This window comes from Eretmochelys imbricata, chromosome 3, assembly GCF_965152235.1.
Source record: "Eretmochelys imbricata isolate rEreImb1 chromosome 3, rEreImb1.hap1, whole genome shotgun sequence".
In the NCBI taxonomy this organism is placed as follows: Eukaryota; Metazoa; Chordata; order Testudines; family Cheloniidae; genus Eretmochelys; species Eretmochelys imbricata.
The window spans coordinates 6,744,219-6,768,529 of NC_135574.1; the positions used below are offsets into that span (position 1 = coordinate 6,744,219).

The 24,311-nt window shown below is 47.7% G+C and overlaps 2 protein-coding genes across 7 annotated transcripts; one reads left to right on the plus strand and one right to left on the minus strand.

Annotated features, from left to right (window-relative positions):
• CENPO (centromere protein O) lies at window positions 1-15,849 on the minus strand. Of its 6 annotated transcripts, none has more exons than XR_013345533.1 (8): window positions 15,618-15,712; window positions 14,281-14,441; window positions 11,628-11,797; window positions 11,079-11,208; window positions 9,794-10,053; window positions 8,307-8,478; window positions 841-5,421; window positions 1-138 (listed from the first exon to the last, which is right to left on the minus strand). XR_013345533.1 is itself a non-coding variant. In XM_077812325.1 (7 exons), the coding sequence occupies exons 2-7, from the start codon at window positions 14,309-14,311 to the stop codon at window positions 5,294-5,296; spliced, it is 891 nt and encodes a 296-aa protein (XP_077668451.1). In that variant the 5' UTR covers window positions 14,312-14,441; window positions 15,727-15,849; the 3' UTR covers window positions 145-5,293. The 6 variants fall into 6 exon arrangements, 3 of the variants coding, with proteins under 3 accessions (XP_077668451.1, XP_077668452.1, XP_077668450.1); XR_013345535.1 differs by having other exon boundaries at window positions 9-138; window positions 4,923-5,421; XR_013345534.1 differs by lacking the exon at window positions 1-138 and having other exon boundaries at window positions 145-3,723; window positions 4,923-5,421.
• PTRHD1 (peptidyl-tRNA hydrolase domain containing 1) lies at window positions 15,803-23,929 on the plus strand. Its single transcript, XM_077812327.1, has 2 exons — window positions 15,803-16,293; window positions 21,552-23,929. The coding sequence occupies exons 1-2, from the start codon at window positions 15,886-15,888 to the stop codon at window positions 21,720-21,722; spliced, it is 579 nt and encodes a 192-aa protein (XP_077668453.1). The 5' UTR covers window positions 15,803-15,885; the 3' UTR covers window positions 21,723-23,929.
• The last annotated feature ends 382 nt before the right edge of the window (window positions 23,930-24,311 follow it).

A 24,311-nucleotide genomic window follows, 5' to 3' on the forward strand; every position in this document is an offset into this window, starting at 1 on the left:
CTATTTGCGGATTTCTCTTTCCGATACTGCCTTGCACTCCGCTCGCTGCTGTTGTCACCTTTGCTGTCGCTTTAAGGACGAGATGGACAGGTATTGGCAAAGAACAAGACTGTTTTATTAAAGCCTTCATCCAATATTCTGTTTGAAAACAAAAGCAGTGTAATTATTTCTCTAGATTCTTGAATAGAACAAGTTGAATTTAAAAGACAGTGATTCTGTGTCCAGTTTGTCCTGAACACTTCCATGCTCTGGCCGAGGCTGCTGGATGGTCAAGTGCCTCATGGCCTCACCCCATGAGGGGCTCTGCGCAAACACAGCAAGGAAGGGAAAACACGTCCCCACATGAATTTCCAGGCCTGTAGTGTAAATACATTCTCTGAGCTGTGAAGCTACTAGGAGAGAGTAATACAAATCCTTAGCACGTGTATAACACCTTTTCAGCTGGAGGTCAGCCAGCACTTCACAGCAGTGAGTATCTTCAGGCCCTTTCCAGATGTGGAAACTAAGGCAAAGAGGCCCAATTTTTAAAGGTATTCAGGGGCCTAAAGATGTAGATTGGTGCTCAGGGGGCTTTTCAAAGGTGCGTAAGGGCTTGCCTACACTTAAACACTGTGGCAGCACGGCTGACTTTCTCCTGCCAGTGTAAGTAATCATCCCCCTGAGAAGGGGTAGCTAGGTCGACGGAAGAATTAGTCAGTTGACCTAGCACTGGCTTCATGGGGACTTAGTCTAGCTTAACTACACGGTTCAGGGGTGTGGATTTTTCACATGTGACCAATGTGGTTAAATGGACCTAATTTTCTAGTTAGACCAGATGTAAGTGACTTGCCCCAAGCTTACTTAGCTGGAAATAAAATCCAAAGGGCTTGACTCACAGCAACCTTCTTCATCCACTGGACCAGAGCCCTTGTGGGTTTCACTGTCATGAACATCACCCAGTCCCAAATTCAGTGGTGGTGTAAATGAAGTGGTAGTTGGTCATACTCTAAATAGAGGCAGAAAAGGAAAGTAGCTTGTACAGCTTGCTTGCTCTTGGGAGTGGGGGAAACAAGTAATTTACACCCATTTGGCATGTCACCCTACTATAGGTGGGTGCAGCTTTGCTGAGCTCAGGGGGTTCTAAGTATGGCCATTTACACCAGGTCTGAATTTGGGCTTAAGAACATCAAGGCCAGTGCAGCCACAATTAAAGTGTAGGTCTCGTGCACCACTGCCTTGCACTGTCACTTACAGCTGTGCAAAGTGGGCGTATACACCACCAGACCAGAGGGAGGAGGACAGTTTACTTGTTAAAGCAGATGCCTAGGAGTTGGGAAACCTGAGTTCAAGTCCCTGTTCTGTCACAGATTCCCTCTGAGACGTTGTGCAAATCACTTAGAGGATCTGGGCCTAAGGTATTTAGGCTCCTAACTCCCATTGACTTCAATGATCGGGGCCTTAGTCTCGCTGGGTATCCCTCTCCCAGCCCCAAAATAGAGATATAATACTGGCCGATCTCAAAGGGGGTGGTAGTGGTGGTGGTTCTGAGGATAAATAAAGTGTGTGAGGTGCTTAGGTAATGGGGAACTGTGTAGTACCTAAAATGGGGTTACATATACTTTGCACAGGTGTAAACAGGTAGAGCAAGGCCCCAGCCCTCAGATCACTTCTATAGGCTCCAGCCACTTGTTTTCCCATCTCCAAAAGGGCCAGCAAACTTTGCAGAGCCTTGGCTTTCTCCCCCGCCACTCTTTCTTCCCAAATCTACCTCCACTAGTTCACCCTTGGGAAGAAGGAAAGGTTTCCTCTGAGACTGAGGTTCATACCGCAGACTCAGGCAGTAGGATGGCTCACAAGGGTTGGGAAGAGCTGCTCAAGAACATTTGTTCCTACATGGTTCCCACATTGCAGGCTGAAGTGGCCTTGGAGAGCCTTGGTCACATTGTCCTAGACCCACCGCCTTGGTGGTCCCAGCAGCTTCTACAGCTGTCTCCATTGAAAAGAGCCTGTAAAGCTGCCGGAAACAAAGAGGGACTAATGTAGCTCCCTCTCAGATGGGCTATTGTGAAGAAAAGGAAACAGGAACCAGCAACTACCAAGGAACATCTAGGGGAAAAACTAACATAGTAGCATGATCCAGGGACTAAGGGGAGCAGAAGATGAGATAGCTGGGCAGTGGATGTTGGGGAGAAGGGCTCCAGTGAGCAAGAACATACGTATAAGGGACAAGGATGAGAAGGGGAACAGGCATCACAGAAGCATGAGCAGGGAAGCGAGAGGAATAAAAGAATGGAGAGCAATTAATATTTCCAAGCAAGGCAAAACACTCATAGCATTGGAGACAGTTAAATGAATTAGAGACATTACCTGGCAAAGTAATCGCAGTAGATGCCAGAGGGATATGATGGTACCAGTAGTGTTCAGAAGGAAACTTTCCTTAGGTTTAGTCCCCCGTCCCCCTTGGAAAAGTTTGAGCCCCTGTGCTATGCAATTCAAACACACTCAGGAACAGACTGCGTAGCTCTCCCTCAGTGCTAGAAACAAACAGCCTCTGCTACTCCTGTTGCCTGTGGGTATGTCAACAGTGTAGTGGTGTAGACAATCAGGCTTGGGCTGGTGCCTGGGGTCTAAGACCCTGTGAAGTGGGAGGGTCCCAGAGCTCAGGCTGCCAATTTTCTACATCGCAATTAAACAGCCCCTTAGCCCAAGTCAGCAGGCCCGGGCCAGCGCCAGGTGACTAAATGCAGTGTAGACATACACCAGCAGCATTTTTATCATGCTAGTGGTCTGACCTCTGTGTTCCATCTAGGTTCTTACAGCGCACCCCTCCTGTTGGCATGCAAGAACCTGCTTGCTCTTGTCTGAGGGCTGTCTGAGATCCTGAAAGATCAGGCTTTCTGCACTTTCCTTTAAGTGACATCCCTAGCTTTCTGCTAATAGGTCAAAGAGCCCTGTAGAATAAGTGGGGGAGGGGGGTGCAATTTGACTGGCTGGTTTTCCTGCCTGTTGCTACCTCAAGAACTGTGCTAACTTTGAGTCACAGAAAAATGCACATGCAAGACAATAAATGGTTTGTTGTTTCTGTATTGTCACCTCATGTATGACTGCTCCTGGACTCCTCAGCCCATAGTACCCTTCATTACTTATACCATGAATATAAACACCAAGGAGAAAGCAAAATTATGTAGTGTCACACAACGAGAAACAGGAAGGAAGTAAGGCTATTGGGCAAACTTGTTCACACTAAGATCCATTAACTTGTGAAAAGGTCTGAGTGAAATGGGTGAAGCTTTGTTTGAGTCATTTACAATTACACAAACTGGAAATCAGGCTCCACGGAACACTCAAACTGGCTAAGGGCGTGTGAGCAATGGACTAGAAGACCTTATTTGCAGTTCTAATACTGGCAGTTTCTGAAAACTAATTTATCTGAAACAGAAGGTCAGTAAGTTCCTTTTCTGATGACTTTTGCCACAGGTAATATAACATTAGTAATTATCTGAGATGGTTAATCAACCAGGCTTCAGCAGGAACCCAGTCCCTCTATTCTCTGTAATTAATACATTACACTTTTCAGTTTAATAATTGTTACTTCCAAGCTAGAGGAGGTTTTTGTGAAGTTAAAACTAAAAATCTTTAGGAAATAATGTTCATTTGTAATACCTGTACCGGATCAGTGTAATCTGTGCCCAGAGACAAGGGGCTGCAGAGGGTCACAGGTGTAGATTTGAGGGCTCCTCTTCCCTATAACATATGGTTAGGTGGACAGGTCATTTCATTCTCACAAGAGGAAGAGAGAAATCCCCCCTTAACCTATCGCTCCCCACAGATATGCTCCTGCATGCTCTGCAGAAATAGAATGGTATTTGCTTGTGTCAAAGCCCCCCCCACACACACACAATCTGCACACCTAGTCAGCGGTAGATGCCACTGCAGCGGCAGAGGGAGCAGCAATGGTATTGCAACAGGCAAAGGAAGAAACTGCCTTTCACCATTCTAAAAAACGATGGAGGATGCTAGCTGTTATGAACAAAGACATTTTCAGACAGGAATCTAGTTAGAGGCCGTACATTATGCAACAGCAACCTGCAGGAATTTTCTGCAACCATCTGCTCAGTTCTTTCATAAATCTTCATGAGCACCCTCCCCAAATTAACTCTGAACATCAGAAGCATAGTCTTCCACTTAGAAATGATGCAGTTGTAATAAAATAAATCTCAGCCAATGTGCCATAGAACTTCAGGTTGCAATTTAAAACGATGGTCAGGTTAAATTTGGACTCCTAAACTATCTTCAAGAGTTTTAATAAACTATTTTTAAAATTCCTCTGGAACAAACCAAAATAAATCAAACATTTCCCTGCTGCATTTGCAACCACTGCAGCACTGGGCTGGTACATGGGAAGTGGGAAGAAGAATTGCCTAGTCAAATATCACTCATCAGGCTTGAGAGAAATAATTGCCCACCATCATAGTGAAAAGTAAATTAGATTTTTAAGATTCTTGCAGTTTTAATCATGAGGCATATTTAGTAACAAGTTAAAAAGTGAAAGTGCCACTAATAATGAATTTGTAGTCAAGCCCGTAGTCTACCTCACGGAGGGTAAGAGCTCTCATCACAAAATGCACTATCACAGTCGGCACTAACGGCTAACATAGGCCGTGACCTATGCAGTAGGAACATTGCACCTATACAGAGCCCTATGGAAGTCATGGAGGTTGTCCTGCATGAATCCAGTTGCAGAATTGGAGCCTTCCTTAATAAGCTCAGCATGAGGCCTAGAACTAAACATGCCATTTGCAAAGCAACCTAGAGGAAGCTTACACCTGCTCTACACCATTTGATACCAGCTGGAGGGATACAGGGAAGACTGCAAGCCCCGGGGGTGTTTCCCTGACAGCTTTCACTAGGGCTAAGTTTTGTTACACTTTTGTGAAGTTTACCTGACAACTCTGAAAGTCTCTGGTTTACCATTCCAATGGGGAGATGGATTTCCTGTGTGTCTGCTGTCCAGTCTCGTGAAGTATTATGGAGCCATGATAGCAACTGTTGTTAATCTGTCAGCAACCCATTAGCAATTCGCCAGAGGAGAGGGGCTCTAGAAGGATATGCAGAGACCAGGCATCTAAGGGCCGCTCAAGAAGACAGTGTTCTCAGTACTATGAACTGGTTTAGCTATTCCTCAGGCATTTTCCTGAAACTCTGCTGCAGTCCAGTCTAAAAAGCATTTACACAGTAGCATCCTCCCAGGGAGCTTTACAGCGATCAGAAAGCACCGTAAGTGCATTTGACCTGGGGACAGGGCGTTGTCTGCTTACATCGATTGATCCAGACTTTCTGCTGCTCTTTTGAAGGAATCAAAGGCTTTGTGCAGAGCCGTGTGGCGGAATAAGTTTGAATGAGCTGCTGTCTTCTCCACCAGAGAGGCAGAAACATCCCCTGCTTCAGAGAGAAACCAACAAATCAGTGTAGCTGAAAGGAACTCAGTATTACCCCTAACACAAAGCTCCTTGCTTCTGATTTCTCTTCTCCCCACCTCTGCATATGTTGGGAGTCCCATCTGGTTTCATCTGTCACCCTCCCTTCCCCCTCTGTTCCACCTTCCTTACTCTCCACTCTGTCTCCCCTGACATGCAGCTGCTCTGAGTGAGTCTCTCCCCCAGCACTGGAGAGGAAATGGCTCCAGACCCACTTTTTCCTGGCATTGAGACAGCCATGGGTAGGGTTGCCACCTTTCAAATTGCTGGTAACTGGACCCCCAAGACCCCGCCCCTGCTCCGCCTCTTCCCCCAAGGTCCCACCCGTCACATGCTCCTCTCCCCATCACTGGCAGGTAGAAGAACCCCAGCTGAGCAAGATCTTTAATGACACGATACCTCCCCATAGTAACCGGACTTTTGGTTCGGGTGCCATTTAGGTTGCCAGGCCCCCTTTTCAACCAGACTTCCAGTCGAAAGCCAGGTACCTGGCAACCCTAAATGACACCTGGACACAGAAGCCAAAAATTGGACTGTCCAGGTAAAACTTGGATGGGGGGGGGGGCAACCCTAAGCATGGCTCGGGGTGTGTAAACGTGAGGGAAGTGCCAGGGGAGCAGCTTATCTTTCAGACATTGGTGCTCAGAACTGCTGTATCTGAACTTGTTGGGCAAAGGCCACAGCTTCATCTGCAGAGGGCTGACGGGGGGGTGGGGGGGGAAGGGAAGAAACAGCTTCAGGAGATCAGACTCCCTTTGGTGTTGTAAGTGGCAGAGGGAAGCAGGAGACTGAAGGTGGTGTTCCGCCCGCAGAGCTGGGCCTCAGTTCCACACCAGCTCTGCTGTTTGGCCAATGGGGCCTCCAGACAACCAGCAACTGGCTAAGAGTAGCTCGAGTTGCTCCTTTCCCCAGAGCTCTGTCTAGCCCGTCACTGGACCAGGTGCAGAGCAAAAGAGTCAGAGCCCCCCATTCAGGCGGCCCAGCTGCAGGGTCCTTCTGCAAGATAATTGCTGGGGCAATATTAAAGGCGCACAAAGCCTCGCATTAACTCGTTAACCCTCACTGCACCCACAGGAGGTAAGTGTTGCTACGAAGCACAGATAGGGAGCAGAAGCCACAAACTGGCTGCTTTTTAACCATGAAGTCTTTTGCCTATTCGTTGTACGTAAGCCTGCGGTACAGGGACATTCTGGGAAAGAATCCACAGAAAGCAGAATCAGAGTCAACAGGCTGTCAGACAGTGCAAACCTCGCAACTGCTTTGGATCAAGAGGAACTCCTAGATTTCTTAGACCAACCCTTAACATTTATGGTAGCCCATCACAAACCGATGGGGAGACTGTAATATGACAAGCACTATAATTTGACTATAAAACGTTTACATCATTGGAAATTTGGATAAGAGATGGTCCCTGCCTCAAAGGCTTTACTGCTGTCCAGTATTATCTCATGATTCCCCTGTCAGTCTGTTTATATCCAGCTGTTCTCTCTTGTCGTATATTTGGATTGTAAGCTCTTTGCGGGCAGGGACTGTCTCTGTGCTGTGCCTGTACAGCCCCTAGCACAACAGGGTCCTGGTCCAAGACTATGATAATAGAAAAACAATATTATGGAGGAGGGAGGACAGATTTCCTGAAGAGGACGGGGAGGACAGGCAGACCGTTCCCAGGCACAAAGCTTTCTGTCACTATAGTTCATATTATCCCTTCATGTTTCAGGTGAGAGCCATAATCACACTGCCTATCTCCCCCTGTGCCATCACTTGCTTTCTAGTATACTGTACAGGCCAATGCCGTCAAACTACACAGTATCAAATTTTATTCACTATGAATGCTCTTCCTCCTTCCTCACCCAGAGAGAGGTTTTCCAATCCCAAGGCTTTCATAAGTGTGGAGAGAAATCATGGGATAATCTTTACCACAATGGATAAGTGGGATACTTGAGCAAGTTGTAACTATGGCTGAGAGTGCGCACACTTCTGAATTCATTATGAGCCCCTCTATCCTCCAAACTTTCTGTTTCAGGGAATTGGGATGTAACATGGCAGGTTCCTCAATTGTTAGAATACAGGTTGATTTGGCCTGCGTGCTTGGCACAGAGCTTCATATATTCCTGTGGGGACCAGAGCAACATGTGGCCAATTCTCCATCATGTGCAATTCATAAATCAAGACTGGATGTTTTTCTAAAAACATCTGCTTTAGTTCAAGCAGGAATTAATTCAGGGAAGTTCTCTGGCCTGTGTTACACAGGAGATCAGACTACACGATCACAACGGTCCCTTCTGGCTTTATAATACATGAATATAATAATATAATCTATTAATATAATCTATGAACTACATGATCACAACGGTCCCTTCTGGCTCTACAGTCTATGAATTTTAGCATTTTTCTGCTATTTGAAGTTATTCAAGGTAACAAATTAACATGCATTTTTCTGAGACTATTTGCATGTGCACTCCTGCACACACACTCATTCCAGCCCTGGTTTCCCATACACCTCAGTCCCGACAAGGCCCCTAATGATCCAGAACCATCTTACAGCCCGGCTAAGATGGGAGCTGTAACAAGTCTGTAAAATGTTTATAACATGAGGCCACAACCTCTGCGGAACAAAGCTCTAGCTACATAGGAATCACGTGACTTGCTTTTCCAGAGGGCTCAAGAAATAAAATAAGCTGCTCATTTCTTTCTTGGCCTGAAGTTCAAATAGTGAACAATAATAATATGACCAGACTATTATTTAATAATAATAAAAACAGACTATGAAAGCCCCAATGCAGATTATTTTGCTACGGTCTTGCTTCCATACAAATGTTCTCTGGTTGGACACAGATGTCCTTCTTTTACCTTTACATGTAATAATGGCCTCAGTTGGAAGACTACGGGTGAGATTGCCGTAAACCAGCTTTGCTCTGAATGGAAAGGTCTTGCTTTCTGTTTCCACATCATAATTAAAGAACAATACATTATGCAAGGAGTTTCTCTGCAAGGTTCCTTCGAGAAAGGCTGAAAAATGGTCCTGTAGGGACGAAGACAAACAGAAGCACGACACTATGAAAGGGACTCACTCAGAGAGCGGGGCTGGGATTTCTCCCATTTTGCTAAATCTTAAACACACTTAGGTCTGACAGATTTAAGGTTGGAAACATATTGTACATACCTCAAACAAAAACCTCGCAGTAAAAACATCAGAGCTGGCACACGTTTTTATTTCAAGTCAGGAAACCTGAAGTTTAGACTGCACAAAATATCTGAAATCTACCCCACCCTGTATCCTGACACATAGAACATCATCCCTACAACAGATGAGGATTGTGGCATTTGTATTCAGTAGACAGAGTGAACATGGCAGACTGTGATTTTAACAATGGTTAATATCAGCAAATGCCCTCTGCTAAAAAGATACGAAGATGTTGCAATAAGGAGTATAGAGGGCAGGTGGGAGGAGGAGAGGAACATGTCTGTTCTGTGTACAAAAGCTAGGGAAAATATTAGAGAATCAGGGCAGTTTGGAGAAGGTACAAGTCTGAGTCTCTCAGGGATATAGATGGACTGTGTGGTGGATATGGGGTGGAACAGAGTGGAAGTTGTTTGTGGAATCTTAACTCCACGTTTCCTGGACTTGCACATGTTTATTTTTCTAAAGCCAATGAGTTTTGTTTTTATATATATTTTAGTTATGCATGCGAACACATTTAAGACATATTTCCATCAGTTTTCAAGTGAGTTCATATTTCATGCTATAATTAGCAATGCAACACCTAAAACTGGAACCTTGAGTGCTCCTTTGTAGGAGCTACATCTTAACAGCTTCCTATACAAATTCTGACACAAACAATTCTCTGCACAATTTTCATTGCATAAAAATACCATGCAAGCTCTGATGCCCACAGGCTTTTAGGATATTTACAACCTAACACAGTTTCAGATTTAAACAAAAGATATTATTGTGCGTGTTTAGCTCTCCTCCCACCACACATACCTGGAATGCAATACTTACTTAACATGTGTCTTCAAAGAGCTTAAATGTTAACTCATTAACCCTCTTAACACCCTGTCATGTTCTGCATTTTACTGATGTGGAAACCTAGGTAGAATGGTTTAATGACCTACTCAAGTGCATACCCAGTGACTGTCAAAAGTGGAATTAGAACTCTCAGATCCCTGGTTCTCAAGCCACACAATCTTGAGTCCTTCCCACCTCATATTTATTGTAACTTCACCCACTCCCCCAAATACATGTGGGTAGATAACCCTCTCATATCATTTATCTCCCTTTTCGTACATACAAAAGGTGAAGAATAGATTAATGTGGTTGCTGGGGCCATCGGTACCTGTAACTGATCTGCCTGGTATTTCCTTCCAGCATAAGCATTCAGGTGATCAGACAACATAGCCAGGAAACATTTGATGTCGGTCTGCAAGTACTTCTTGGCTATTTGCTCCAAGGGGATGAAGATGGGGACAGAGTGGTGATGAATCTGGACTGGTTGCTGTATGAGGAGGTCGAGGTAGTAGGAGTCCAGGTAGGTGCCTTCATAAGCAGTGCTGATGCAGAAACAGACTCCTTGTTTGGTCAATTTCCCACTAATCCCTTGGGTACAAAAAGGGGTCTTTATTCAGCACCATTCTAGAACACTATTGTAAGAAAGCTTTGCTAAGGGGGCATGGACAGCTCAATTTTTGTTGTTCTACATATGGAATACACTACATACATTTAGTCCTTAGACAGGGCTCCTAAGAGGATTGAGGATTTGGAAGAATTAAGAGGCATGAACCCTGGAATCATTTTTTATAACCCTCCCCTCAACCTTCTAGTGGGTTCAGGATTTTGTGACCAGCAGTGCTCCAGGTTCCCAACTTCTTCCACTGAGCTTCTGTGCTGGGTCCTGGTATTTTTCTGCTCAGCTTCCACACATGTGCATGCACCCTAGCCTGCTATGGAGCTTGGGCTGCTCCAAGCCGGTCTTCCCATCATGAGAAGTCCCAACTCAGTGCCGAGTTAAAGAATGCACAGTTGAGTGGAGGAAGGCAGCATGCTCTGGCTGGCGTAGCCAAGGTCCAAGACTGATTAAACTGATACACAGTCATCCAAAAAGGTTGAGAAATGCTCCCCTAATCAGCTCATCTGCATCCTGGCAAGATTGGTTCAATAACAATTCAATTAGAGAAACTGGAAATTGTGGTGAAAGTGACGCCCATTAAAGTAGTAATTTGAAAAGGCTCGGAGACAGTTAGAAACAGTATCCTGCCCTTAGGGAAGGCTCAGCCAATGAGAATTTGTTCTGAACACGGTGTGTTAACTCAGTATCATGGAAGCCTCTAGTGGTGGATGGAGAATCCGAGGTGACAGACAAAGGGAATCAACCCTAGATGAATTAATCTCTTTCAAACTCAGTTATCTTCTAGCACCTCAACACTCTTAATGACTGTTATTTAAAAGCACAATAGAATCACTTTTAATAGAAAACAATCAGCTTGATAGCAAGTTCATCCTTCAAAATGAGAACGCTACAAAACCAGTGGCTGGGATCAAGGACACCTATCAGCCCCACATACAGGAACTGACTATGGACTGCAGGGCACTAGTCAGAGCTTACACGGATCTCAGGGCTTTACCTGTCAGATGAAAGGCTTGCAGCATGGCCTTCACATTTTCCACTTTCCATTTTAGAAGAGCTTGCCCTCCGGTCTCTGCTCCTTGGACGGGCTCCACATTACTGCTGGTAGCTCCTTCCTGCCTGATGAGCTATAAAAGACAAGACATGAAAGAAAAGCCGCTCAGAAGTCACTGAAACATCAAGTATTCACTGGATGAAGGGTGGCCCAGGCTGCTGCTGGGGATTTGCTCTACTCAGAGCAGGGCAAGACAGATTGCTTGGAATACTGTTTTGTGACAGGAGAAGAAAAAAGTTCTAGGATAGGGGCACAACAGTTTCTTTGTAAGTAGCAGGGCATGGCAGCGTTGCACCTGCTCTGTGAGCAGGACTTCAGTCTTGCGTTTTCTCAAGCCAGCACCATGAAGTTATTTAAAAAAAAGTGAAGGGAAAGAATAGCAGCTAGTTGTATTAGAGAAATAATATAAATAAGTCAATCACACAGTCTGGAAGGACAGAAGTCGGTCAGGGACCTTCTGCCACTTGTACGTGACAAGCACCTAATTCTTACCCCAACTTGCTGCAGGTTCACTTTGGTCTGGAGTTCATCTCTTTGGAGTCTCAGCTCCTGGATTCTTGCTCTCAGCCTGACCAAATTCTCCTGCTGCCGTTGAGTTTCTTCTTGCTTCAGTGCTAGTTTCCGTGCATGAGCTTCCAGCTTTTCCAGATGGGATAGGACCCCTCCAGGAAAGGAAAAAACAGATAAATCCAGCCTGCAATTATTTATTTATATTTAGCCTGGGCAGGATTTAAAAATCTATAGACATCAGTTATTTCAGCTGACACCCTAAAATCAACGAAAAAAAATCAGTTAGTAACTGTTGGAGGAAGCGACAGTCCCCTCACCACATGCCTGCAGGGATCAGGTGTCACCAGCCACGGGGATACATGGAGTCCTCTGCAACCGTGCTGTCACAACCCAGCTCCTTCACTCCCATGACAGCATGGCCTCAGGGCCGGTAACACCCAATCCCTGCAGGGACCAGATGCAGTGAATGCTGCTGTCCAAGCCCAGTGGAGCAGAGACCCCTGGGCAGGACTGAGATGACGAGGCAAAGCCCCCAGCTGTTGGAGAGGCCACTCCACTGCTGAATGGTTCCAACCCCGGACAGGAGCCATTCAGCAGCAGAATGGCCTACCTCATTGCTGGGGGGCTCCTCCTCCCCCTCACAGCTCTGTCCACGGGGGTCTCTGCTTTGCCCTGCCAGGACCACAGGCTTCCCCACGCCTTGCACCTTCAGTGATCAGGCGTCACCAGTGCAGAGAATCCTCTGCAGCTCTGCTGCCCCAGCCCCACTCACTCATCAGCCAGGAGCGTGGGAGCTGTCCCTGGGCAAGAACTGTTCAGTAGCACTCCATGGCCAAAGGTTTGTCCTCCTGCTTGCAGTCATGGCCGGGGGCCTCTGTGCCAGGACTGCAGCCTTCTTTGCGCCCTGGCGTCTTGGACCTCTCAGCAGCTCCCCTGTCAGTGCTACCCTAGCCCTACCCCCCGCCTTAATTTGCAGCAAATGTTTGAAAAACAAGTGATACTAATTGATGATAAAATCTTAAAAATAAAAATCTACGTTAACTGTCAAAATTGGGGGGGTGGGGGGAATTGAATTCTGCCAAGCCTATGTATATTATAGTAGCACCCAGATCATGCTAGGCACTGTACTGTACCATGGAGAGACCCTAATCATGACATACTTATATAGGTTAGGGGAAAGAGAAATAATCTACAGTTAAGGGGCTTTTTGGTCTTATGTATATGACTGAGTCTTAATTACCCCTTGATGTAGCCATTGCTAGCTGGCTAATTTTTTAATGCAGTGTAGACTAGTGCAGTGGTTTTCAAACTTTTTTTCTAGTGACCCAGTTGAAGAAAATTGTTGATGCCTGCGACCAAACAGATCTGGGGATGAGAGGTTTGGGGTGTGGGAGGGGCTCAGGGCTGGGGCAGAAGGTTGGGATGCAGGGGTGGGGCCAGAAATGAGGGGTTCAGGATGTGGGAGGGGGCTCTGGGCTGGAGTGCAGGAGGGGGGTCAGGGCTCTGGGCTGGGGCCAGGGATGAGGGATTTTGGGTACAGGAAGGGGCTCCGGGTTTGGGGAGGCCTCAGGGCTGGGGAGGGGGGTTGGGGCATGGGCTTACTTTGGGCAGCTCCCAGTGAGCAGCACAGTGGGGGTGTAGAGGCAGGCTTCCCACCTGTCCTGGCGCCACAGACCTGGAAGTGGACAGCAGCAGGTCCGGCTCCTAGGTGGAGGCGCGCAAGTGGCTCCATGTGGCTCTCGCCCACAAGCACAGCCCCCCTGGCTCGCCAGTGCGAGTACAGAGCCAGTGCTTGGGGCAGGGGCAGCGTGCAGAGCCCCGTGGCCCCCCTGCCTAGGAGCCAGACCTGCTGCTGGTTGCTTCCGGGGCACAGCATGGTGTCAGAACAGATAGGGACTAGCCTGTCTTAGCCAGGCAGCACTGCTGACAGGACTTTTAATGGCCCCGTCAGCGGTGCTGACCAGAGCTGCCGTGATCCAGTACTGGGTCACGACCCGCAGTTTGAAAACCACTGGGCTAGTGGGTAGTGCACTGAACTGGACCTCAGGAAACACAGGCTCCCACATCTAATGGGTGACTTTGGGCAAGTCACTTCACACCTCTGCCTCAGCTCTCCTACCTGTAAAATAGGAATAATGATCTTTACCTCCTTTGCAAAGTACTTGGAGATCTCCAGATGAAGAGTGCTACATAAAAGCTAGATTTTATTATTATGGCAGAAATGGATCTTAAGGAGTGATTTTGAATGAGGAGAGGTTTCAGAGTAGCAGCCGTGTTAGTCTGTAGTCGCAAAAAGAAAAGGAGGACTTGTGGCACCTTAGAAACTAACAAATTTATTTGAGCATAAGCTTTCGTGAGCTACAGCTCACTTCATTGGATGCATTCAGTGGGGGGAAAAAAAATAATGAATGAATGAATGCATCCGATGAAGTGAGCTGTAGCTCACGAAAGCTTATGCTCAAATAAATTTGTTAGTTTCTGAGGTGCCACAAGTCCTCCTTTTCTTTTTGTGAATGAGGAGAGTATCACTTTCACTGAGCTGAAGAGCACTTTGCACTTAAGACCCATAGTTTCTTCAGGTCATCGCTCCACATTAAAGGTGAAGGCAGCTGCGGTCTGTTCCCTAGCAACTTACCATCTCTCAGGTAAGCTGTTGCCTCTTCCATTGTCACGTCTAGTTCTTAGGCAATGGCAAAAGTACGTAGTGTGGAATGAAGGATCTTCGTGGTAAGTACTTGCCCGGTAGAATTACGCCACAAAGGCACTAGGGGCTTTGCCACCGCAAGCTTATTTGTGCTGAAAAGAAGAGATCGCTCTTTTACATTTTAGGTTATCTACTGAAAGAATTAGATGGTACAATGCCTTCAGCCCATGAAAATCTCTGCACCTGCGGCTTTTCTATGGCTGGGATCAAGGATGCCTCCCCCAGGGCACTGGGTATAGGTGCTGACTGTAAGGCATTAGCAGGAGTACAGACACCATGTCTCCAAGTTGATTTCTGAAGGTGCATATGGTATAAAACAATTTTAATCTATTTTCATGAGGCGTCCCATTGACTCTTCCTGCTCCTCAGACAGGGAAGGGAAGGAAAGGGGGCGCATATACAGAGAAGCCATTTTCACAAACAGCTGGTGCAGGAAAATGCCTCAGAGCAGCCTTCACTGGAGTGACCGTGTTAAAGCAAGTGGGCATTGGACCCTGGTGAGGATGAAGACACAGGACTCCTGGGTTCTGATCTCTGCCCTGGGAGGGGTTCTGGCGGTCAGGTTGGTGGGGAGGGCTGGGAGCTGGGACCCCTGGATTCTATTCCTTGTTCAGGAAGGGGTTCTGGGCGGGGAGGCACTGGGACACCTGTGTGCTGTTTGGGGAGGGGTTCTGGTGGCTGGGGTCAGGACTCCTAGGTTCTGGAGGTTTGGGGGCAGTAGGACTTCTGGGTTCTGTTGGGGGAGGGGGGTTCTGTTTCCTGTTTTGGAGGGGTTTCTGGGGGTTGCGGGGGGGGGGTCCGGACTCCTGGGGGCGGGCGGGCGGAGGGGGAGGGGAGGGGGTCCGCACTCCTGGGGGCGGGCGGGCGGAGGGGGAGGGGAGGGGGTCCGCACTCCTGGGGGCGGGCGGGCGGAGGGGGTCCGGACTCCTGGGGGCGGGCGGGCGGAGGGGGAGGGGGTCCGGACTCCTGGGGGCGGGCGGGGCGGGGGAGGGGAAGGGGTCCGGACTCCTGGGGGCGGGCGGGGCGGGGGAGGGGAAGGGGTCCGGACTCCTGGGGGCGGGCGGGGCGGGGGAGGGGAAGGGGTCCGGACTCCTGGGGGCGGGCGGGGCGGGGGAGGGGAAGGGGTCCGGACTCCTGGGTTTTGGGGGTGGGACTCCGGGGCGGAGGGGCTCTGCGGGCCGGTGGGCGCGGGGACTGAGCCAGGCCGGACCCCGCTCTGGGGACGGGGACACCAACGCGGACCCTCCTACTGCGGCTTCAGGACTCACCCGCGAGCACCATGGAAACCGGCTACGGGTCCCGCGCTCAAACCTCCCGCGTACCAACCCCCACCGGAAATACGTCACGAAACTCCCTTTATTCTCTTTCCCAGCATACCCCGCGGCACGGTTGCCCGAAAAGGAAGTGGAGACGCCCCACCCAGGGTTTATTTCCGGCAAGCAGCATTCTCGTTCCCCCGTAACCGTACGACAAGATGGCGGCGCCCGCATTGCTTTCCCAGCATAGCCTGAGTGTTGAGTGAGTCCGTTCTAGAAGATGGCGCTGAGCAAACCCTTTTCCCGGCATGCTCCGCGCAACCGCCATCCGATTCCGTACATTAAGATGGCGGCGCCTAGCCTGTTTTCCCAGCATGCCGTGCGTGCTGATTCCGTACCGCAAGGTAGGAGTGACTGGGCCCTTTTCCCGGCATGCTCCGCGCCTCTCCCTCCCGCCAGGTGTCCGTACGCTAAGATGGCGGCGCCCGGCGGTAGCTCGGGGCGACGGTTAGTGCAGTACGTGGTGCTGCGGGGGGACCTGCAGCGGGAGCCGCTCTCGTGGCCGCTGGGGGCCCTGGTGGCTCAGGCCTGCCACGCGGCCCTGGCGGCGGTGCACGCGCACTACGGGCAGGCGGACACCGGGGCCTACCTGGCTGAGGGCGGCAGCATGAGGACCGTGGTGCTGGAGGTGAGCGGGTCCCGGGGGGAGCCCCTGGCTCGGGGGAAGGGCGGCGGGGCCCGTGGGACGCGATATGGCCCGTGGGCGTTAGGGCGGGGGCGGGCCCTGGGCCGAGCCGGGCCGCGGGAGTGCCCCTAGTGGGGAGAAGGGGAAGCGCAGGAGACGTGGGGGTGAGGGGCCCGTGGGGTTGGGGGTGAGGCCCAGGCCTGTGGGGAGAGGGGTCCCAAGAGGCCCACACGTGTGGGAGGGCAGGTTTGTGCAGAGCTGGGCGCTCTGCGTACAGTGCAGGGGACGGGACCAGCCCTCGGGGTGCCTGGCTTCATCTAGCGCCAAGCGGTGGGTCCGCGCTGCGAATCCCGGTAGGAACCGTCATTCCTCCGTGTGAGGGCAAAGCCCCAGGGCCGGGGCTAGTGCTGCTCCCCTTGTGTGTGCCGAGCGCTAAAGCCGTGTCCTGCCCAAAGGAAGAGGTGCGAAGCCGCCTGAACCAGGAAAATGTCCTGCAGCGTTTCCTGGCATGGATGCAGGTGCCTGGCTCTGCGAAGCATCCAGGCTTTACTTCCAGCACTGCCCAAGCACAGGACATTTGGCAGCCCCTGCTTTAGGGAAGGCAGAGAGCGGGTAGGGCTGCAGAAAAGTAGGCCCAGCAGAGCAAAACCAGAGCATCTGGTCACCCGGCAGGTTCTGTCTTGATCCAAATGCTCAGTTTCTCATGGAGGTTCTAGCTACAGGTTCCAGCACATGATGCTCCAGAATTCAAATGACTTGTGGAGTCTACAAGTCCCAACTGTCAATTGGATTAAAGAAACTCCATTGACATAAAGAGAGAAGCAATAGTCAGGACAGTTAAATCTGATATAGTCAAGTATCTGTCCAGTGGGGCATTGCTGTATGGGAATTTCTAAACCATCTGTCCATAAGGTGGCAATTGTTTACTTCTAAACTGTGAGATGAGGGCATGGCCGATTGTGACACCTTAGAAAGCTGTGTCTTTCGGACACTTCTGCATACGATGATTTCCCTCGGTCTGAACATTCAGAATATAAGTAACAGCATATGTAACTATCCCCCCTCACAAGTCATAAGCACGTTGCTTGAGTTATTGAAAGAGTTTTGTTGCTTGGCAGGAGTTGAAGGCTGCTGTTTATGTGGACTAGCTGAGAGGGACACTACACGCACTTCTCAAGCAACTTGCATGTGAATGGCCTTGCAGTGTAGATAAAACGTGGCATTATGGAACTCATATCTTATCTCAAATCCAAGTAGTCCTACTGAACCTACTTCCCAGCTCTTGGTCTATTCATATGTATGAGCAGAACATGAATACTTAAGAGGAAAATTACCCAGTTTTTAGCAGTCCTTGCTTCTACCAAAGGCAGTGTGGTTGGTGGCTATAGCATGGAACGGAGAGTCAGAAAATCTGGATCTGTTCCGCCAGCTCCACCTACACTTCCTGTGTGACCTTTCTCTACTTCATTTCCTCATCTGTAAAATGGGGATAATGATAAGTGCTGTATGATGGCAAGGTTTTATTGTTTACCTAGTAGTAGAAGTGGAATACTTGTCTATGTTATTCTTGGCATTAGCTAGTGCTATCAGTCCCTCATTCCATATAAACTAGCCTCATACAGAAGAAAAGCATAGTTGTGAGGCTGTCTCACAATTATTAAAAAAGTATCCTTCCCTATTGTTCCTACAGTCTGTTGTAATACGTCGTCATCTCTTCCCCCTAACATGTTTATTTCAGCAGCTGCATTTGCTGCCAGAACTGAGGGTTGATTTGCCTATTGGCAGTAAAAGATCAGTAGGGGGCAATAGTTCTTTTCAAAACTAACTTGTTGCAGCTTTGAGACACTTATTTGGGAGCTGTCTGCATAGGGAGTTGGTTTCATTCTGCAGTTCTGTCTGTATTCTGATATAACCTAACTGAAGCAATGCATGGGGGAAGTTCATTGTTCAATCTGCAGTCGTGTGTGTGTGATCTCTGAAATTGCTCCTGTTGGTACCTGTCTGGTTTCAAGTCTTGGTTTTCACACCCACTGCTGAAAGGTAACGGTAATATTTTGTTAGTCTTGAGTTATGAGATGGTTTGATGTCACAGTAAGACTTGTCCAATGTTCTAGAGATAATGCCAGCCCAGCACTCTGCAGCTAACCTAGAATGAAAAACCAGCCCTTGAGAGCTATCCTAGAATGACAAGCTTATTATATGGTACCATCTATTGCTTTGCAAGCATTCAGGAAAATGAAACCTAGCCCCAAAGAACTTCCACTCTAAACTAGACAGATAATGCAAGGAAGAGGCTACAAATCAGAGAGGGAAACTAGGAGATATACTGCAAAGGAAGAAGCAGCAAAGTGGCAAGAGCCTGGATGTGTGGAGATGATGATGCAAATCTGGGTGACAAAGAAGAGGTTTGAGTACTCAACTGTGTGAGAGTGAGATGGGAGAAAGAGGGCTGAGAGGGAAGAATGGTAGCTCGGGTTTGATAGAACACTGTGACATCTTGGGGGGTGATGTTACAGAGTCAACGAGTTGTGCACGGGCAAGGGTAAGGGAGAAATTTCCCATGCAACAGATTTGTATTCAGTATCCAAGGGATTATCACACACTGTTGAGTGGTGTTAAACTGCTCTCTTGCAGTGCCCTCACAGGTAACATCTGACCTCACAGCCATAGGTTCCTTTTACAGAAAGGCAAATGCAGATGGAAAAACTGCTCACAAGCTTGAAAATGCCAGAGGGAAGAGAATTGAAGGACTCCATGCCCCATTTGTTGGGCTGACTTGTCACTTCCATGAAAAAAGTAGATCAGTGTGGTAGCAGCCTCCTACACTAACCATCCGATGTACGGTGTGAGCACCCAGGAAGGAATCTGCTTCTCTGCCCGTCGCGTGCAGGAGCTGAGTGTCCTCTACATGGACAGAATGCACCCGTTTGCTTCTAGTTCAGCATACTGAAGAAGGTGGTGGGGAAGAAAAGTAGCAACCTTTATATACACCCTTGAACAATGTGACAGGCAAAGCACCTGAGATGTTTAGTGAGCAGCTGTGCAAAGGAGTTGTGGTAGCCCACAGCGTGTGGAGCTTGTAGGTCCTGAATGACCATTTCTGAATATGTTGGGCACTTGAATAATCATCTCTATTTATATTGTGCTAATGGTGTGGTATCTAGGTGCCCATCCAATACATGTTGATTGGATTAGTTAGAGTAGTTATCAGTGGTTCAGAGTCATGCTGGAAGGGCATAGTTTGTGGGGTCCCGCAGGGATCAGTTCTGGGTCTGGTTCTGTTCAATATCTTCATCAGTGATTCAGATAATGGCACAGAGAGTACACTTATAAAGTTTGCGGACGATACCAAGATGGGAGGGGTTGTAAGTGCTTTGGAGGATAGGATTAAAATTCAAAATGATCTGGATAAACTGGAGAAATGGTCTGAAGTAAATAGGATGAAATGCAATAAGGACAAATGCAAAGTACTCCATTTAGGAAGGAATAAAAAGTTGCACACATACAAAATGGGAAATGACTGCCTAAGAAGGAGTACTACGGAAAGGGATCTGGTGCTCACAGTGGACCACAAGCTAAGTGTAAGTCAACAGTATAACGCAGTTGCAAAAAAAGCGAACATCATTCTGGGATGTATTGGCAGGAGTGGTGTAAGTAAGACACAAGAAGTAATTCTTCTGCTCTACTCCGTGCTGATTAGGCCTCAACTGGAGTAATGTGTCCAGTTCTGGGCGCCACATTTCAGGAAGGATGTGGACAAACTGGAGAGAGTCCAGAGAAGAGCAACACAAATGATTAAAGTCTAGAAAACATGACCTGTGAGGGAAGATTGAAAAAATTGGGTTTGTTTCGTTTGGAAAAGAAGACAGAGGGGACATACTTTTTCAAGTATGTAAAAGGTTGTTACAAGGATGAGGAAGAAGAATTGTTTTTCCTAACCTCTCAGGATAGGACAAGCAGCAATGGGCTTAAATTGCAGCAAGGGAGGTTTAGGTTGGACATCAGGAAAAACTTTTCAACTGTCAGGGGGGTGAAGCACTGGAATAACTTGCCCAGGGAGGTTGCAGAGTCTCCATCATTGGGGATTTTTAAGAGCAGGTTAGACAAACACCTGCCAGGGATGGTCTAGATCATTATTCCTCCCCTGAGTGTAGGGGGCTGGACTAGATGAGCTCTTGAGGTTCCTTCCAGTTCTGTGACTGTCTAATAAATCCTCCATCAGAGTCCATGCCCGCCCATCCTGAGGAAGAGAGCACCTTCTCCGCTCCAGATGCAGTCAAGATTCACTTCCATTTAAGCATCTGCTCCCCTTTAGAGCCCGTACTTGGGGCTTGTCTATACTCCTAATTTTTTGTTGTTGCATACCTGTACTGGCAGCGCCCCCTAGTGTAGATGCAGTGTAAGCTGACAGGAGGAGGTTTTTCTATTGTGTAGCTAAACCACTGCTCTGAACAATATGAGCTATACCATCAGCAGCACTCTTCTGTTGGCTCAGTTGCATATACATCAGGGGATTTGCTGGCATAGCTGTATCAGCTAGGGGTGTGTGATTATTCTGTAGAACAGATTAAACCTTAAACTCTGAGCATTTTAGGACACAGTTTGAGAAATCTGTAAAGTGCTAGGCACTCCCCAGCATGGTATTTTACTAATCACCTGCATCCTGTGGTGACACTTTTCCCAGTAATTGTCCCTATCTGCCCCTTGAATCACAGGAAAGCAGATTCTGCCAATCACTCCTGGTAGTTTTTGGTGAAAGGATTTCTCTCCCGTAGGCAGAATTGCAGACTTGAGTTACCCTCAAGAATTGGACTTATTTTGGACAAATACATAAAAGGGAGGCCTTGCCTCCATTAAGGAATGCTAGGCACCTATGGAAGGGTTACTGCTATGTTCTGGCTAACTTTGTGTGAGTCCCTTTGAAGTTTCAGTGGCAGAGTTATTCTTTTTCTATTCCTAAAAAGCTGTGAAGTATTCTGCACCAGCGGCGATTGCCACGTTCCATCCCAGAACTAGCTGCATTTCAGTTGCATGCAGGTAATTCTTCTCTTTAGATTTTGCACATGCAGTTGAAGTGCTTTGAGATCCTTCTGATACTGTGTGACTAGAAAGTGGTGTTAGAATTGTCTACGTGTGTGGGGAGCAGTAGTATGGAGGTAGAAGATCTGATCAGTCAGCATGAGGGCTGCCTTTACTGCTGGCTTCCCATGACAATCTCATGTTGAGCTCACAGTGAATTTTTCACCCCCCCTGTTCTCTAGGCCCTGGATGAGTGTGCCTTGACGACGCTAGCTGAGACTCTGAAGCAACACAACATCGATCACAAAGTGTGGATAGAGCAGCCAGAGAACATCGCTACTTGCATCGCACTCAGACCCTACCCCAAAGAGGAAGTGCACCAACATCTGAAGAAGTTCAGATTGCTCAAATGACCTTTACCCTAGCTTCCCATTATAGGTCCCTCACCTTCATTGTGTCATACAGACTTAACCAGAATATGTAGCTTTCCTGGGTGCGTCTGGCTGTAAAAATGGTACAGATCTATATGGAGACAATAAAGCTGCATGTGTCCTAAAAGCATCATTTTAAGATGCATCTGCTGAAGAACTTATAACCTTTTTACTACATGTTGCTGTTAAAGCCAATGCTCTTCACTGGAGATGATGAAACACCCATGTCTTTCACTTCCATGGAAAGGGATTTTGGTGGAATGTATGAATGCAGCTTATTCCAGAATAAATATTCACATATCAGCTTTGAGCCATCAGAATTGCAGTGAGCAAAGATGGAAAAGATCTAATGGCACACTTAGTCTGTTCCACAGCCAGAGTGGGTTTTTTCCCTACAACATACTCACTAGGTTGCGTCAATTCTCATTTTTAGATGTCTCCAGGAATGGAGCTTCCACTGCTTCCAGGGGGAAAATTATTCCTTAGACCAACAGGTCTTGCTTTCTAGGGCAGAATTTTTCTTGGACATTCAGCCTAAATTTCACCCCATTATTCCTGTCTCTGATGCTGAATTCTTCTCCTGTCATGGCCTATAGAGAATAGGTAGTAGTGAGATGTCCTTTAGTTTGTCTTTCAATCCTCCTGGAGCTGTTGTAGTTCTGTCAAAGTCAGCTCCTCCAGGTCTCTCATCCTCTTCCTTTCTCCTCTCTGAGCTCTCTCCAGTTTGTCTGGGTCTTCCAAATGAGTTACCCATGTGCAGTCTGTCCTCTAACAGCTGGGGTGATGCTGCTGCATATGCAGCCCAAAATCATAGCTAGCACATCGCATAAGATGCGTGCAGTTACACACAGGTTTGCAATTTGTGGTACCCTATTCTGCTGTAGGTCTCTCAACGCTACTGCTGCCTTGCTTTCTCCCTTCCATGTCCTCCCTGTGAAGCAGAAGACTTGTCCACAGCTGTTTGATAGTTACCCAGAGTTTGTTTGTGGAGAGTAGCTCTTGTTAAGTGCTATAGGGCAGCCCTCTACTGGCAGGATTTGAAATGAGCAAATGCTAAGAAAGGGAAAAATGTAGGTTGAATACAAGGAAAAGCTTCCATGGAGCTTTGAAGCCCTGGTGACTTAATCTTTAGTGTATGTTGGAAGGAGTGTTCCTGGATCAGTCACAAGGAGTTGGAGTGGGTGAGCTAACTGATCTCTTCCATCTCTGACGTCTGTATGAGGGATCATAACTGTCAAATAACTGCTTTGTGTGACACTGTCAGCTCTGCTGCTGCTCAGCCTTGGTAGCTTTTCTTAGCCTCTTTCTACGTACAGTGAGCACTATTGCCTTGTCTCTCTTTAATTCACCTCCATGTTGCTCCTCTGCTTGGAGTCACATCTCTGCTCTTTTGCACCCAACAACCTCACTATCAGTCAGGCTTCTCCCCCAGATTCACCCCTTTTACCTTTGTTTCAACTGCACAAGCCCTGATGCTGTTTTCCCCTAAGCAAAAGACAAGGGAAAGCTTAAAAATCTGCTTTAACAAAAGGAATGAGTGTGAGTAAATACAAGTGGTGACAGGAGGGAAGGAGAGCTGTTACTGAAGATACAGCTTTGCCCTCTGGGACAGCTGTTCAAAGCTCCCAGTGTTAAGTGGTAATGCATTTTGCATTAGGCCTCATTTTTGGCAATTTCTGATGCCACATGGCTGCAGAGTCTAATGGGGAGTTAAATAAACCCAAGTGTCTTGGTTCAAGCCAAGTATTTAGCTTGTCACCGCAAGGGGTTAATATGATATGGATAGAAATGGTTAATGATGCTCTTCAAAGAGGGGGTTAGTGAAGCTATTTTTTTTTATAGGATTTAGATTATTCCCCATGTGTTGTTACAGAGCCAGCCACACTGGGCTAATGGTCCAGAGCTAGAAAGGGAAACAGACCAATCTAAAAGCACTGTCCAAGCTAAAGGAAATGCAAAAAGTAAGATGTTAGCACTGCTGGTGAGAGAGCGCGCCCCACTTTCTTAACCCCTCTCCATATGTGACCCTATGCAGCTGTAGTTCCCAGTGGAGAAGGCTTGACTGTGTTTTCATGAACCAGATTAGTTCTTTATGCAGGTAAGTCTCATTTGCTCACGTGTGGCTGTGAATTGGCAGTTCTTATTTCAATAGAACAGGGTTGAAAATAAACATGGTGTTTTTTTTACCAGTCTGGTGTTTGCTCTGGCTTCAGCTTACTGGGTTTGCATACTGAGCACTGTTAATAAGAGACCCCTTTGAGGGGTTATAGATCCCAAACATCCAAGTACAGCTGCTCCTGCATCCACCCGTGAAAGCTACAGCAGAGGTGTCCCAAGGGATTACCATTTCAAACCTCCTCCCATCTGAGCAACTTTCCTCTAGGATTCATAGCAATACAGGCCCATGCATTTGCCAGGCCGGGGGCGGGGAGGGGGAATGTATCCTATGCAGCACTCACCCTCTCTTAAGTGGCAGAAAACCAAGCATGTCACTGCCTATATGATGGCCTTGAGTTCTGCCCCATGGGGGTGCAGGAACCAAACAAGTGTCTTAGTTTTTAGTACTGACAA

Bases quoted from the DNA above. Each gene is read 5' to 3' on its own strand.
- CENPO (XM_077812325.1), bottom strand. From the start codon at position 14,311: ATGGAAGAGGCAACAGCTTACCTGAGAGATG. The intron at 11,798-14,280 runs GTAAGTTGCTAG...CCTTTCCTGGAG, and splicing joins AACAGCTTACCTGAGAGATG to GGGTCCTATCCCATCTGGAA. The intron at 11,209-11,627 runs GTAAGAATTAGG...TGTCTTTTATAG, and splicing joins TGAACCTGCAGCAAGTTGGG to CTCATCAGGCAGGAAGGAGC.
- PTRHD1 (XM_077812327.1), top strand. From the start codon at position 15,886: ATGGCGCTGAGCAAACCCTTTTCCCGGCATGCTCCGCGCAACCGCCAT. The intron at 16,294-21,551 runs GTGAGCGGGTCC...CCTGTTCTCTAG, and splicing joins TGAGGACCGTGGTGCTGGAG to GCCCTGGATGAGTGTGCCTT.